General features: G+C 40.7%; 1 protein-coding gene across 23 annotated transcripts in view; it reads right to left on the reverse strand.

Moving 5' to 3' along the window:
* Positions 1 to 16,047, reverse strand: part of celf2 (cugbp, Elav-like family member 2) — a 132,415-nt gene that overhangs the window by 82,943 nt on the left and 33,425 nt on the right. For 6 of the 23 annotated variants that reach the window (XM_043236491.1, XM_043236508.1, XM_043236490.1 and 3 more), the window contains exon 1: positions 1,184 to 1,399. The exons of 1 other annotated variant lie outside the window; for it this stretch is intronic. In XM_043236491.1, the coding sequence (XP_043092426.1) occupies positions 1,184 to 1,302 (119 nt within the window). In that variant the 5' untranslated portion in view covers positions 1,303 to 1,399. Of the gene's footprint in view, positions 1 to 1,183; positions 1,402 to 16,047 lie in introns of those variants that run through there. 16 more of the 23 variants (XM_043236503.1, XM_043236506.1, XM_043236502.1 and 13 more) reach the window with 4 other exon arrangements.

Below are 16,047 nucleotides of genomic sequence, written 5' to 3' on the forward strand. Positions count from 1 at the left end.
TGTACGTACGTGTGTTACACCAGAAGACCTGACCGCAGTCATTGGAGAGATTCATGTTCCTCTGGGGCTATTTTAAAAGCCATTGAGCACAAGCACAATGAATGAGTAAAAGGCCATAAATCTACTCTTTAAAACCAACATGGCTGCCTCTCTGGCCCAACTAATGCCCTCACACCCCATTACACTCTGCACATTAAACGCCTGCGTTATTAACCGCCCATAACCCTGGGATAAAAACCAACCCGACACGGCCTGATTAGCACCCTTCTTCACTTTTAAAAAATGGCCAGAGAGACAGAGACTGAGAGGAGAGGTAGAAAACAAGCCACAAAGTGAGTGACAGCCTCATTGTCGGGGCGTCCCATTGTTGAGAATGCTTGCAGAGCAACCCTCCCTTCATCACTCCACCGAATGCCCCCCTTTCTATTCCTCTCCAGACCCCCCCACCCTTCTAAATCCAATCGTCAGAGAGGCATGCAAACAAAAGCAGACATCTTTCTAGCGGCGGGACGGGGCTTAACCCCTCCTGCTCATCCCTCTCTTTGTTTAATGCGATTATTACATCCAAACAAACTCCGAATTTAGGTCCTTGCGAGTGTGTTTGCACACTTAAATGCATGCAAATATACTCGCACACTTTACATGGTGCATTGATATAGATTAGGACAGCTCGTGCGGAAACAAGACTGCAAAAAGGCGACTGCAAAAAGTGAGCCCGATTTATTATCAACGATGCAATGTCTGTTTCTGTCACTCTGTCTCCTTTGCGCACTCACGCGCATTATCCTGCGTTCATGCACGCGCATCTTCAAACACTTCTCTATAGCTCTATCAACTCTTTTAAGAGGCTCCGACCGAACCGTCTGGAAGAGAAACAAGAGAGGGTAACGTTGCAAGCTGCGCATTTTTGCGGCTGGGAAAACAAGTGCAAAGCGGTACAGCGCAGGCAGGGTCCAGCAATTTGACAAAAACACAACTGCATGCACGCACCGCTCAAACGGCCTACAAACGGCATGTCAACGAACCGCGCCAAGAAAACCGCAGGGCTGCCGTCAAGCAAACATTCCTGAAACAGCTCGCCGCATGCCTGCAGCTACGAACGGCGAACCTTTTCGGAGCTAGCTGGATCCGTGCGTATGTGTGTGCATGCGTGTCTTTGTGTGCCGTCCAGGGACAGCTTTACCTCAGCAGCAGTTCCTCTGTGCTCCTCATGGAGACAGCGCTGTTCGCGGTGGATGGGTATCGCATGCTGTCCACACACACACTCGGCACAAAGCCCAGCTCAGACGAGTGCTCCAACATCGCCGTTACTCCGAACGCAAGCACGCACACGATCCTTGTGCTTTCAGTTGTGGCGGGTGTACGCTGGCCCTTTCTTTAGCGTCTGAATCCTCTCTCTCTCTCGCTCTCTCTCTCTCTCTCGCAGTAACACTCCCACCCATCCACCCTCGCCGGCTCCCTCCTCCTTCCCCTTGTCCCTCCCTCCTCCCGTCTGATTCAGTGGGCTGTGATAACCCTTTCTGACAGCTCATGTTGTTTTTGGGCCAGAGCTAGTGCTGTTAGCCTGGTGCTGGCTAGCATTGAGAAGCCTGCTGTTGTCCAGGATGCCCAACACCCCCGAGGACAGCTCGTATCTCGTATCTTTACAAGAATAACAACTAAAGAAGTGGCACTAAGAAGTAGGCAAGACTGTACATTGACCTGGTACTATAAGTAGTCACAAGAGTGTGCTTCTTTATTCTAATATTATTTATGTCAACATAGGCAAAAAAATAGACACACTTGTGAATGACCCTGGGTGTACTAAAATAGGGACTTCTTTGGATAATTGATCAATTCTGAAGAACCAAACAACAAGAAGGTCAAAACAATCTAGTTGCTGGCTTGATCCATATCTTACCCAGCACCGGGTTGTTATTTAACCCAACAATTTTTAAAGTGTACTACCGACAAGTTGTCCTTTAACAACTTTACTATGGTGATAAACAATGGTAAAAATGGTTAAAAAGTAAATTTGGCTGGTCGAGTCTGAGTGATTCATCTCATTTATTTAACTTTATGCGTTCCTTTCCATCTCGCGCACAGCTTTAAAAGCATACTTAACCACGGATAAGGGCAAACGGACAAGCTCGATACATGTGTGTAGCGCAACCTTCTCGACTCGTTCTCTTCTGTCACAATATTCAACTCGTGCCTACACTGTTGAACAGACATCCACGGACACTTCTGATGGCGAAAATTGCGCGTTAAGGACAGTACGAGGAAAATCGTAGAACGGCGAAATATATTTTGGGCTTCGGTGCGCCAAGTATTGAAACAGTTCAATGATTCTGGGTTAGATTTTTCATCAGTGCTACTCATGAACTCTTTCTTTTTTTTTCTTTCTGAGACACCACCAGAGGCATTTTGAGGACCATTGTTTTGATAAATTAGTTCTGTGGTGGGAAAGCAGAAAATCACCAGGGACGTGGATTAGTTTAAACGAGGGTTCTGCGTGTGAGTGTTGTATGTGCAATTCTAAGAAGCCCATTTTTCCTCCCAATGGGCACATTTTGTTAAAGAGTCACACTCATCTGAAAATAACCTCTTGTCATTGCTCTTTCTTTTCACCATCTGTTCCTACCCCTCCATCTCTCTCGTTCTCTCTATTCTAGAAAAACAAATTTACCTCCTTTCTCTTTAAATGTCTCCTCCCTTCGCAAGTTCTCACTCCCTCTCTCTCTTTCCAAATGTCTTCCAGATCTGCCTGTTTAAAAATGCATTGTGTTTATTACGGCTCATGAAAGTTTCATCGCGAGAAAAACACATCAGAGGATCAAGGGCACCGATTCATTAAAGGACAAGGATTTTGTGTTGCACCTTGCACACTTGGCTATGATCATTCATAACACTTGCGATAATTGCCAAAGTAATTTGTTTACCAAACACCTGCGATCCTGAGGTACCCCATTAATGTCCTATAACCGTACCTACTGCGATAGACGCAGATCCCATCACTTCAAAAAGGTTTTCCTTCGACGTTGATCTGGAATCTGCATTACACAGACTGTAGTGATTCCGATTACAGATGTCATGCAAATAAAATTGGTTTGGAGCGTAAAATAACCAGCTCCAAATGTCCCTCTGCTCCATCTGCCACCTTCTTTTCTTTCCCTCCGTCTGTCTTTTTCTATGCCAGTCTCACATGAGCTAGTCAGTGTCAATGTAACGGTTGTCCAGCAGCGAGCGTTTCTGAGTGGCAGGCATATAGTCGGATGTGGGCAGAGAACTTAACTGCTAGACGAAATGCCAAATGTATTAGCGATCAATTCGAAATTCACGCTGTTTTTTTGTATTGTGAGATTCGCGAAAGCCCTATACCGTGGGGGTATTCGTTGGCAATTGTTTTGCAAGAAGTAAATCTACGTGTCTGTCTGCGTGAGGGTTGAAGTCAAGCTGTTGCTGACAGACGAAAAGAAAATATATGCCAGGGGTGATAACTGGTTTCCTATGATCTCTGGCAACGGCATTTGATTAGCCGAGTCTGAGGCAGATGCCTGATCAAACTCAATTGGTTGAGTCCATAGGGCCCATTATGAGAAGAGAAGAGAAGAGAAGAGAAGAGAAGAGAAGAAAAGAGAAGAAAAGAGAAGAAAAGAGAAGAGAAGAGAAGAGAAGAGAAGAGAAGAGAAGAGAAGAGAAGAGAAGAGAAGAGAAGAGAAGAGATCAGTTGAAAAGGGATAAGGCAAGATAAAACAAAATAAGAGATGTGAATAGACAGAGTACAGACAACAACAGAGATGATGAAATAAGGAAAACAAGAATAAAATGAAAAGAAAAAAGGTAAGAACCTAAGAAACCATCTGAGACTTGAAGAAGTGATTAAATGAGTCAAGAAAAAAAGAGGTGACAACAGAAGAGACGATGAAGTGAGACATGATGAAAGAAAATGGGCGAAAGGGAAAAGATGAGGTGAGCCAAGTGAAAAAACGAAAGACGACGTGAAAAGAAATGAGATGAGATAAAATGAGAAGAGAAGAGAACAAAATATGGTAAGAAGCGAGGCTGAGGACGCAAGAATAGAAGAGACAAATGAAAAGGGGATGAGATGAGACAAAAAAGAAAGAAACATCTGAGAAGAGATAAAATATAGAGAGCAGAGATAAGTGGAGATGACATGAGACAAGAGATGAAAATAAGTGAGAAGAAATGAGATAAGACAAGATAAAGTCGAGAAAAGAAGGTTAGATGACAAAAGAAAAGGACGGAGATGGGAAAAGATGAGACAAAATGAGAAAAGAAACAGATGAGATGAAACAAGAAGAGATAAGAATAAAGAAAAGAGGATAAGACACGATGAAATCAAATAAGGAGAAAATAAGATGAGACAAATGGAATGATAAGAAGAAAAATAAAAACATGAGTACACAGTGAGATAAGAAAAGGAGTGACAAGCTCAGAGAAGAATAAGAAAAGACGAGAAAGTGATGAGGCAAGACAAGACAAAAAAAAAAAAAAAAAAAAACTACACAGAAAAAGTAAGGAGAGAGAGAGAGATGAGATCTTTGCATGTATAGACAGTGCCCTGGGACAATGTGTACCGACACACACACACACACACACACACACACACAAAGCCAAAGCAGGCCGATTATAAAATCATGTACAGTCCATCGCACAAACATAACGTTCCCTGTCAAGTAGTTGTATTGCATTTACAGTTTAATGAAATGACCTAGTTAGAGTATCTTCCTGCCTTCTCAATCCTCTGTACTTTCCTGCTTTATACCCTCTCTCTCAATCCTCTATTCCTTTTTATCTGTATGACACCATACTGTTCCTTACCTCCTATATTAATACCATCTCTCTTTCTCACACGCACTCACACTATTCTGCCTAATTGTCTTGTCTATAACGGCGATTAAAAGGTCAATGCCCAATCACTCCTAGCCCTGACAGCCCGTTTTGAATGGCTGTCTATGTCGCGACTAGTTAGTAGGCTAGACATGTAGGTATTTAATCTCAAAATAGCCCTGAAATGTCCAGGTAAAAACTAGGTTTATTGTTCCCTCAGGAACTTCCGAATACAGTCTTAGCAAGCACATAGGACACATACTCGAGTTCAAAAACAGTTTTAGCACAGCGCAACCGAACACAAGGGGGTTGAGATGCGTTTTTAACAACTAGGCTTGTTGCCAGTTATTGATAAGTACAATATTAAAAAGACATAAGACATTTTTACAATGGCGCAGTGACACAAGATCGATTTTAACTTAGTAGTGGCCTCATTTAGACTCTGTTCACAAACTGCAGTGCTATTTGAAGTCACATATCTGTTATTACATGATAATAACACTGCAATAACAGTGTAATAAGCAGTAAAAAAAACAAGTAAAACTGCGATTTAATGCTTTGCATTTCAAGCACACAGCCTCCTCCTGTCTACGTATGTGGTTCGTGACCAGAATAAGTTGTAGTAGGTACCGTACCTGGCAAGGCATGTAATGTACTTTTAGATGGTCATTATTGAAAAACGTAGATGCATAGGGTGATCCAGCCTGATCTCACGGCAATTCGTACATATTTTACGAGATGGCTAATTCGTACAAGCTCACGAATGACCTCCCGCCCCTAAACCTACCCATCACCGGGGTTTAGACAAATTGTACAAAATCAAAAGAATGAGGACGTACGGATTAGCCGCCTCGTAAAATATGTCCAAACTGGTCGTGAGACTGTTGGGTGACCAGGATCCTGTCGTGGAGAATTTTTTTTACCAAAGGATGATCCTAAATCTACCGCTACAACAACAACAGCAAAGTAGAAGGCAAAATACGATATACAAAGTTGGATGACAGTAATCATTTTCTGACCGAAAGACTAAAAATTAAAAAGTATTTAAGAGAGCAATAATAGTAGGGGTAAAAATAAAGAGCTGTTGACGCCAAGATTGATATAACCATAACTATATGGGCAATCGCGCGTTTAGTAAGCCTTTAAAGTAAAAGTCCTCATCCTTGATGTAAACGGCCCTGAAACAAACGCCGAAAGACGCAATTTTGGCATGTTGCGCACGGTATGCACTGGACCCGCGATGCCATGCGCGGCACCAGTAACAATTGAGACTTTGCAAGTGTGTGTGTTTCCTTAAGCAGGTCACGCTGACGCAACCCACAGAGCCTTTATTATTAAATGTTATCTGGCCTTAAAAAGACGGAATATCAAAGGAATATCCCAGCGGGTGGAGAGAGGGACGGTGAGAGTGAAATGTAAGGTGTTTTGTCGGAATATGAGAGTTCTTGAGCTAACATTAATAAAATAAGGATTACCTGACGTCAGCTCCGTGCCACTTCACCTATTCAAAACAGCATTTGGCTTTCTCCGACCGGATTATTTTGCCTCGTTTCGTCCTTCTCTCAGGCCTAAAAACCTCTAGTCTCTATCAGAATGCAGTCCACGCGGGACCCTCAGGAAAAAAAAAAAGGAAGACCCTCAATTCATTCCCCCTCTTTCTCTCTCGGTCTGCAGGAGGAATGCACCAAAACACAGATGAATAATTTAGATTTTTTTTTTCCCAAAGAAAAGGTTTGACGCAGCAGTTTGGAAGAAAGGGCTGCTATAAAACATGCATGAGATACACGAGTCCACAATCAGATTGCTGATATGAAGAATTAATCTTATCTCTAAAACGCATGACAGGACCACATGAAAGTACAGTGGTGAATTGTTCTTTAATTCGAGGCGTTCGGATAACCATATTATGGGAGATAAGCTGAGATAGATCTCCTATTGTTCCCGTGACAATGTTATTACGGCCAATCAAATACAAACAGTGTCCCTTTTTAATTTTAAGACGACCAATCAGCAGAGATTAAAGACACAAAGGCTCAATCCATAAATGGCAGTTAGAGTGAAGCGTTCGATGAGCGTTAATGTCAGCGTGACTATTCATCGTGCTCTTGCCGGCAGATCAAAGGTTTGGCAGGAACTGTGTGTGTGTGTGTGTGTGTGTGTGTGTGTGAAGAGAAAAGAGAAGGTTGTTAATCTTTGAAAGTTGGTGAGTCTCTGACATATAGTAGATGCTCACAAATTCTGACTTGATGGAGCATGTGTAGGCAAAACAATTTACAATACAAAAATGTAATTAAATACAAAACAAAATTAAATTACTTTTTTTATATTTTTATTTATTTATATATATATATATATATATATATATATATATATATAGTTTTATTCTAAATTAATAAATACAATTAAATGACAAATTCCTAATAACTAATTATGATTACAAAAAGTTAAAAATTAATGCATACAATTTACAATAAAGCAAAATTGAATTACTTGAATTAAAATTACTTGAATAAAAAAAAAGAAAAGAAAAAATATATATATATATATATATATATATATATATATATATATATATATATATATATATAAAATTAATAAATACAATTAAATCTAATCTAATCTAACTAATTATGATTACTAAAAAAAAAAAAGTAAAAAATTAAATGCATTTATTTAACCATTTCCTAAGAACTGTTCTTACCACTGGAGCTGTTAATATGATCAGAGCAATACAAACTATTCGCAAAAAAATTAAATAGAATAACATAACTCTCAGAGACCTCTAGAAATGGAAAGTGCTTTTTTTTTTAAATTTGAACTTCATTAAACTTTTGTTTAAAGCATAGTGCTTAACAAGCTGAAAAACAACAGGACATAATACAGTGGCCAAATATGCTTATCTTCATGCCTGTTTAGTTTCTGTGGTAAAAGTATATTTTAGGGTCTCTTAACTAGTTGCTATCAGCATGCATATTATTAAAATATTAGTAATTTTTTTAACAACTACTGCACTAACGATTAATAAGCAGCAAATTAGGAATTTATTGAGGGAAAAAGTTGTAGTTAATAATGAATAAACGTTCCCTATTCGAAAGTGTTTCCATTTGCAAATGTTGCTATTTGCTTGCGAATGATTCAATTAACACATTAAATATGACTAATTTAATTGAAGAAAAAATCTGAATCCCTAATTAACCCGGGTCAAAACCTAGCGCCGGTGGTACGATTTAACCCACGACGGATGCCCATCTAACCACACAAACAGTTTAAGCTGTACCAGTCAGGACTTTTTTTTGTTTTTTTTCCCCTCCTTGTCCTCCCGTTCACACATGCACACGTGCTTGAACTTCCAAGCGGCACGTAGAATAAGACAGCCAGTCGGGCATGTTCTATTTTGAGCTATTAGAAGACAGAAATTAATTTGTCACCTTCCATTAGAGGCCTGAATCTGGAGTTCTGTCTCCTCAATTATTTCCTCAACACACACACACAGCAAAAGCCATTTGTCCCCACTATTTATATGGAAAATGTTATCATTGGATTGGTGGGTTTTTTTTTCCCCCTGCGCTGTCATTGTATTCGTGTCCATATTTGCTCTTGACTGAACTCCCTGTGTGTGTTTGTGTAAGCGTGTAAGTGTGTATGTATGTGTTTGTGTGTGCTTCCGAAGTGAAATAAGGACTATTGTGCTTTTGGTTGCAAAAAAAAAAAAAAAATGTCTGTGTAGACACTTCAAAGCCAGCACGCTCTGTCTAAGAATGACAGAAAAACAGAAGAGGTAGAGAATCTGTTCATTAGGATGCTAAAGAGAGAGAGAGAGAGAGAGAGAGATTTTTCTTCTTCTTTCTGGGTATTTTTGGCTATAGAGAAGCATCAAAATAATCTAAATATTTCCTTCTCCCTTTGAAAAGCTGTCAACAACAGAATATTTTGCTATGAAATATCATCTTCAATGCCATGGCATGTAATTATTATAAAACGATGACAATAAATACTTAACGGGCTAAATCGTTCACTTTTATAACATATTATTTTCACCTTTTAAAACCGAAATGCTTTGTGAATGCAGAAATGCGTAAACGCGGACATTTCCAGTTAAGAAACATCGATCTCACGTCACAAAATAAGTCAGAGAACAGTTACATCACGTAATGCATTGCCGGCTTTGCTAAGCTAAGCTAGCTAATTCATTTTATTTAAATTGTCGCTTACAGTTATAGTAGCTACCTGTCGTTAAATACTCATGTCGTTCCAAACCCATAAGATCTTCCTCCTTCTTCTTCTTCGTGCATTGCGACAGTCTATAAAATAAAACATGACGTAACTCGGGGGAAGAGGAATGGATGCGTAAATTATTTTTGCTTTATTTGCGCAAAAAAATGATTCTCGTAGCGCCTTGAAAAGCTGGTTTACACATGCATTAACTACTAATTTGTGCGAAAATGAGGTCTTATGGGTTTGGAACGACAAGAGGGTGAGTAATTACAGGCCCTAACGTAATCGGAATTCCCGGTAATCCCAATAAAAGCGGCAACATTTTTGTGAAATGATATTACGTTGCTTATCTCATGACACTTAGTCCAGAGAAATGCCCAGAGAGTGGTACTAATAGTCAAATATATCCGAAGCTACCTATTTTTTTATAACCTCTGTTGCGATACTATGATAGTCTGGAAACTAAACGCCCGGTGAGCCTACAGTACAACCGTGAATACCACAGAAATTTTCTTTTTTTTACATTTGTGTAGCTTAGTTTCCCTCAATTTACACTGTGGACGTGATATGCATGTGTGCCCAGTGTTAAAGGTCGAAAAGTGATTTCAATTGGGCAACAAGCCTTTTAGACAACCGCCGAATTCATCTCCACGCGCGCATGCACACATGCATGACAATGATGGGGGAGGCCAGAGGCTCAACCCTAAGGGAGATTGCACGCTCCTTTTTACCCGTACCTCACAAACGAACGAGTGATTCTCTCTCTTCAGCTTGAAGGAAGCATTCCTCTGGGTATGGGCTGTCAACCTGACACTCATGTCTGGACTAGTTCATCTGCTCTGCGTCTATGTGTGTGTGTCTGGGACGCACTAGAATAGCTCAAATCCTACTATACTCTGCTCTATTTTCGGGATCAACCGCCCTGAATACATTCGAACGTTCTGTGTGTGTTTCGATACGCAAACGCTCTAAAGAGTGTGTACCTATATGCTTTGTGAGAGTGTGTCTGTATGTGAGAGAGGGGTTAATGGCTAGTCAGTGACTGGTCAAACCCAATAGAGGCGACTGGAATTGATGGACTGGACAGTGTGTGTGTGTGTGTGTGTGTGGAATAAGCCTAGTCAGAGACACATTCACCATCTTTCGAAACTGACAACATTTATGCACACACACACACACACACTCATTGTGACACTACATCCTTCTCTCTTCCAAAACCAGCTTATGTAACTTGGGCACAAACACACTTACACAAACTTCCACCCCCAGCCGCCTTATACACACCAAGTAAAGGCCGCAATTACTATAATGAGTCACAAATGCCACAGGTCACGACATTGCAACAGGAATTAAAGCTTATATTATAATATCCGTTTAATATCAACCTCAAAATGTAGGGAATGGAAACCTCCACAGAGCACAAGCTTCATGTGCGGTGTCTCTCATCTCCCCGTGAAACACCCGAGCATTTCTCCACAAATATACTCAAATCAACTGAAACAGCGGCCTCTTTTCTTCTTTATGTCTGTGCGTATGTGACAGGCCACTCCGCGCTGTCTAACTTACTTAGCTATTAAGGTCTGAGTCACCGTCCGCATACACTTTCGCACAAGTCACATCTCCGGCATCCTCCTCCCAGACCTCATAAATATTAATCCCCCGTGAGCTCATTAGCATGGCCGCGCCGAGCTGCACTGCCATCTAGTGAGACACTTCCTCTCATGAATATTCAGAGCGAGGGGGCCCAGCGGTCGTTAGTGGAGAAAAACCGGAAACAATAACCCAATCAGGGACGAGGGACGGGACTTTGTGTGCGAATGTGTAATTAAGCAGAGCATTCAGACTCTTTCATGGTATTTCTGATTAGAAGCTTTCGCTTTATTCGAGGAAAGTGTCTGAGCCGGGCTAGATGAACAACAAATGCAAATATTTTAGCGAAAATACACAATGAGCGACTGCAAATACGAGGCCGCTCCACTGTGAGGGTATTAGTGACGTGGAGTTTGTTTAAAAGCATTACGCGTTTTAGATGCCGGTATTAACGGCTTTAGACAGGAGGATGTTCTCGTTGTTGGTGGGATGTGGTGTTTTCCCGCATTAGGCTTGTAAATTTGCATTGTGCACTGGGTTTTTTTTTTACCCAACGTTCCACCGGCTGTTGGGGGCCGCTAGCGTTTTTGTGTGCGTACGTAATGTTAGACAGCTGTTTCTGGATCCAGAACATCTGTGAGGTATTAGGATTGTGAGTAACAGTAGGGCAGCGCTCCAAGGTCTCACGCCTCGTATCACTCAGCCTACACCGGGCCTCACCGCGGAGCTCGTCCAGGTGCCTCCCCCTAAAGACGGAGATAGGGTGCTGTGGTGCAGCTCGTTCCGAGGGCTTAGTAAACGAACCTTTCGCGAGGCCTTACCTCGGGTGGCTCATTTAGGCGACCGCAAAAATGCTCTTCGGTGGAAGCCAACGCTAGCCGGCTATTGTGAAATGTAGGGTCGTCGTTGCGAAATAACAATGGTTATGAAGAGAAGCGGTCTGGCTCAGTAATCCGTGTGCACGTGTATATCTGCAGCTATATATCAATATTCACAATATTTCGATTTGCAGCTGTGCATTGGGTTTGTGATTTTATAATCAATCAATTTCTAACTAAACATTCATTACATTTCAGAGCTACATTCAGAACTATACAACTGCATATACGTGCATACGCAAATTTACAGGTATATCTCGTAAATGTCATATTTCATCAACTTAACATCTTAAATTCACAACTACACGATGAAGAGTGTCAATTATTATTATTTATTACACAATACTTTCAGCGTTTTGCAAGCCAAACGATCGATGCCAAGAATGGCATAACGAACAAACACTACGGCTTTCTATTTTCATTAAACACGGCATCTAGCCCCCGACTAAGGCCTATAGTCTACTCGCTACAATTCACTTTCAGCGATCCGCTACAATGCGAGCCTTTTAAAAAGGTTCTTAGAAGAGCAGTCTAATAATCAATCTACAGAAAAACAGAGTACAAAAGAGAAAACGGGCCTATTCACATCCACAGAACACATCAATCCACACAAGGGACGAAGCTGAATACTCGTAATAAACGCCGGTTTATATTTGTGATGCTCAGGGACTTTTCATAATGTTTTTTTTTTTCTTCCTCTCCCTCTCTCCGAGTTGGAATATAAATAGTGCTGATTGACAGGTCTGGTTGGATGGTAATTAGAGCGGTTGCTGGGGTGAAGGGGGCGGGTCAGTCTCTGTGGAGATAATGAGGCCGGGTCCCACACGGGCGGCCATGACGGTTCGGTAACCGCTCTCTTGCGCTGCCATCCCGGCTCCCATAATTATCGGTTGTTTTCTCTATGAGAACATAATCGTCACGGAGAGTTGCAATTAGCTGACAACCGATTCCGCCCCCACCGCCCCCCTTTTCCTCTTGCCCCCTCCTCTCTTCAACCGCTGTTAAGACCCCCGGTACCGGAAAAAAGAGAAGAAATGGTTTTGATGCAGCTAGCTAAGAGGCAGTCAGTCATTCAGCATGAGGGAATCAGTGATTGCACACAGGAGCTAATTACACAGTCACACGTTCTTTTATGCCACCCTTTCGTTCACTTCCTTTTCTCTTTGTTATACCATGGATGTTGAAAGAAAAAGATAAAAAGAGAGATTAGAGTATCTCTGCATCTAAGCTGACAACTGTATTTCGGATGGTAGCCCACAGGAAAGGAAAAGCACATAGGAGATCTCTTTAACCCCCTTGTTCTTCTGTTCGGAGACGCCGAGGCCCCAAACATACTTAACTTTCAGGTTATAACTTGGAATCTTATGAGATCTGATTATAAAGAGATTTCAACTTTATATTCTTTAGCTTAAATTGCAGCTTTACTCAACAAATACTGTGACGTGATTCATAAAGGATTTTATTGTTTTGTTTTTGTTTTAACAGTAGCTAAATATAATCAAAGACATATTAATATTTAATACTGTAGTACAGTAGATAATGCATATTATAGTAACCTTATGTCCTTTATTCAAAATTCAGGGTTATTTAGCAAACATATAGGCTTTCTGTGAAAACATTTGGGTTCTCAGAAATTCCATTGTATTCTTTTCTTTTCTTTTCTCATCTCTTTGCTCACTATTTAATATGGCATTTTATGTTAAATTCATTTTTTATAAATTATTTATTCAACAAATAACGTCTCAAATTGCTTCCATGTAAAAAAAAAAAAAAAAAAAAAAGGTTTATTGGGGATATTTTATTTAATTATTTCTTTAATTGTTCTGTAAAACTATAATTACATTTTTAATTCACTGTAATAATATAATAATACCAATAGTGATATTTAAAAATAAATTAATAAAAATAGAACAGAATAGAGTATAGTAAAACAGAATAGAATAAAATTACGAGAAGCTGTATTTTAAAATAGTATCGTTATTTCTAGACATGCAGCAATGACATTAAATGGAGAACAAATGGAGACTTCTACCTCAGGTCTCTTGAGACCAGTCTTGCACTGCACCATGGGAATTTAAGTCGTTGTCTTTCTTTTCAGCACAAATACACCTCCTTTATATGCAAATTAGGCTTATTATAGATTGCACCTTGTTCTCAAAGTCTGCACAGTAAAATTTTCCTCTGGGAGGAATTTTCCCCTTAGGCCCGAAACATACTTTACACACGTACATCAACACAAACGTTTCTAGTTACTCAACTTCGATTGACTGTGTCAGAGTGTTATTCATAACCCATCGTAGATACGCACTGCATTCTCAGAATTACCACAAGGGGTGCTAGAGCTCCAAATAGCACATACTGTACATATATATATATATATATATATATATATATATATATATATACACATTTCAAGTCAATTCCTGTCTGAGATTCTGAAGCATTACCGAATTAAGTAATGCAAGAGCGCATTCGCCCAAGCCTTGGCTTTTGCATTACCGTACTCTCATAAAGTATTTTTCAGACTGTACGTTTACACGCCAACATTATTTTTCCCTAATAATTTTTGCTAATACACCAATAGCAAACTCCTTTCCTCTCATTTCCTCTGCTCCGTATCTCTAGTTCATTTCCTCTCGCTCCCGAGGTGTTTTGTTATTCTTGTGAATTTCACTGTGTTCTTTTGCACTTCATCTGCATAAAGTCCCGCTAAAATTGCTGTGAACACACGCACTCAGACGCACACGACTTTTGCCGTACAGATGAACGCTGAGGTAATTCTGGGTGTGGTGCACAAGAGAGAAGTCGGGGGATTCGATCAACAATATTTGGCAAATTATACCCATACGAGCGCTTGAAGAACACATGATGCCCCTCATTGCATTCCAGATCTTGATAGCAAAACATTTTAGTTATTTCCCTATAACACACTCCTTTCAGGGAGCCATGCAGGAAAACGTTTGTAATCGGGATGTTTTGGGTCACTATTGACCCAATAGTGTTTTTTTCCTACTATGGAATGGAATGGTGACCCAAAATGACCTGGTTACAAACTATTTTAAACTTATCTTCCTTTGTGTGCAGATCAAAGAAATGCATACAGGTTTGGAACTACTCGGATACGTGGCGACGATTTTCTATAACTATTGCTTTAACACCAATGTAAACAATGATATGAGGGCTACACTTACAGTTAAAGAGATCTGAAGAAAAAATAACGTCATCACCCTCAAGCTTTACCAAACCTGCATGAGTTTTCTTCAGCCGTTGGACACAAAAGAAGACATTTTGTAGAATGTCGGTAACCAAATAGTTGATGGTAGCTATCGATTTCCATAGTCAATGGTGACCATCAACCGTTCGGTTTCCGACATTCTACAAAATATCTTCAAGAAATTCACACAGACTTGGAACTACATGAGGGTATGTAAATGGTGACGGAATTTTCTGGGTCAAACATCTAGCAGGTTGTTGACTTTTGAGAAAAACGTCTTTTATATTTGTTTTTTTTTGTCATGTCATATTCATTCATTTTATTGTAACGTCCACAGCATTTCGCCGGGGTGACATATTTTTTCCTTTTCTCGAGTGCCCTTGAAAACTCGCAGGCTGTCTGTCAATCAGCCTTTCGCCGGCGGTAACCCACAGTGCATCGCTGTAACGACAGAGAGGGTGGTGAACTCCGGCAGTGGCTTTGAGTTTCTGTGTGCCGCCCTGAGGAAGAAAGCTCCTCTCCAGATGAGACGTGACAATTTATTCTTAACAGAATTCCCGATGAAAAATAGGTGTAGCTATTTCAGGATCAGCAGTTTATCAAAAAACTCTCAGCCGCTCTCTCTCGCTCTTTGGATGTGTCGTCTCATAGCCGTGGGGCTGGGTTTAATGGCCCTCAGTCACAGATCTTTACCAGCCTCAACCCTGCACCCTTGACTCTCTGAGAACACCTTCTTCTCTATTCCTCTTCCCTGTCATTTCGCTCTCCTCTCGTAATCAAAAATTCAGAAAAGGCTATGTCAAAATCGGCAAAGTCTGAGGTTACGCTTTCTTCTTTCCGAAATCCCATCATCCTCTTCTGCTGCCGGACTCTGGCTTAGCGATGCCGGACATGACAGGGCTCCGACTGTATTTGAATGCCGTTTGAGCTTGTCATTAGTTCTGTTCTGAATCCTAGGAGGCTGTCTTGCTGTGTACATGTCAACGTGGGCCACTACCTTCTAGCGCGCTAACAGAAACTGGAGCTGCGCAAATGACTGAATTCGAATCGTTAACATAGGCAGTCCGAAACAAAAAGAGCGCCTCGGAAGAGTCAAGTCTTTATTAATTACGATAGAGTTCGTCGTTAGCATGTCGCTAAGCTAAAAACAAAACTTAAGCACACAAAAAACAACCTAATGTAAGATTTTGGAACTGTACACAATGTTTACGGTTTATTCGTCCGCCATTTTGGGTTAAACCACAGCAGCCTGCCTAAAACAGATCCTCATTGTGATTGAATTTAAGTAAGACAGCAATAAAATGCATAGGGGAGCTG

This window comes from Puntigrus tetrazona, chromosome 4 (genome assembly GCF_018831695.1).
Source record: "Puntigrus tetrazona isolate hp1 chromosome 4, ASM1883169v1, whole genome shotgun sequence".
NCBI classification, from domain to species: Eukaryota; Metazoa; Chordata; class Actinopteri; order Cypriniformes; family Cyprinidae; genus Puntigrus; species Puntigrus tetrazona.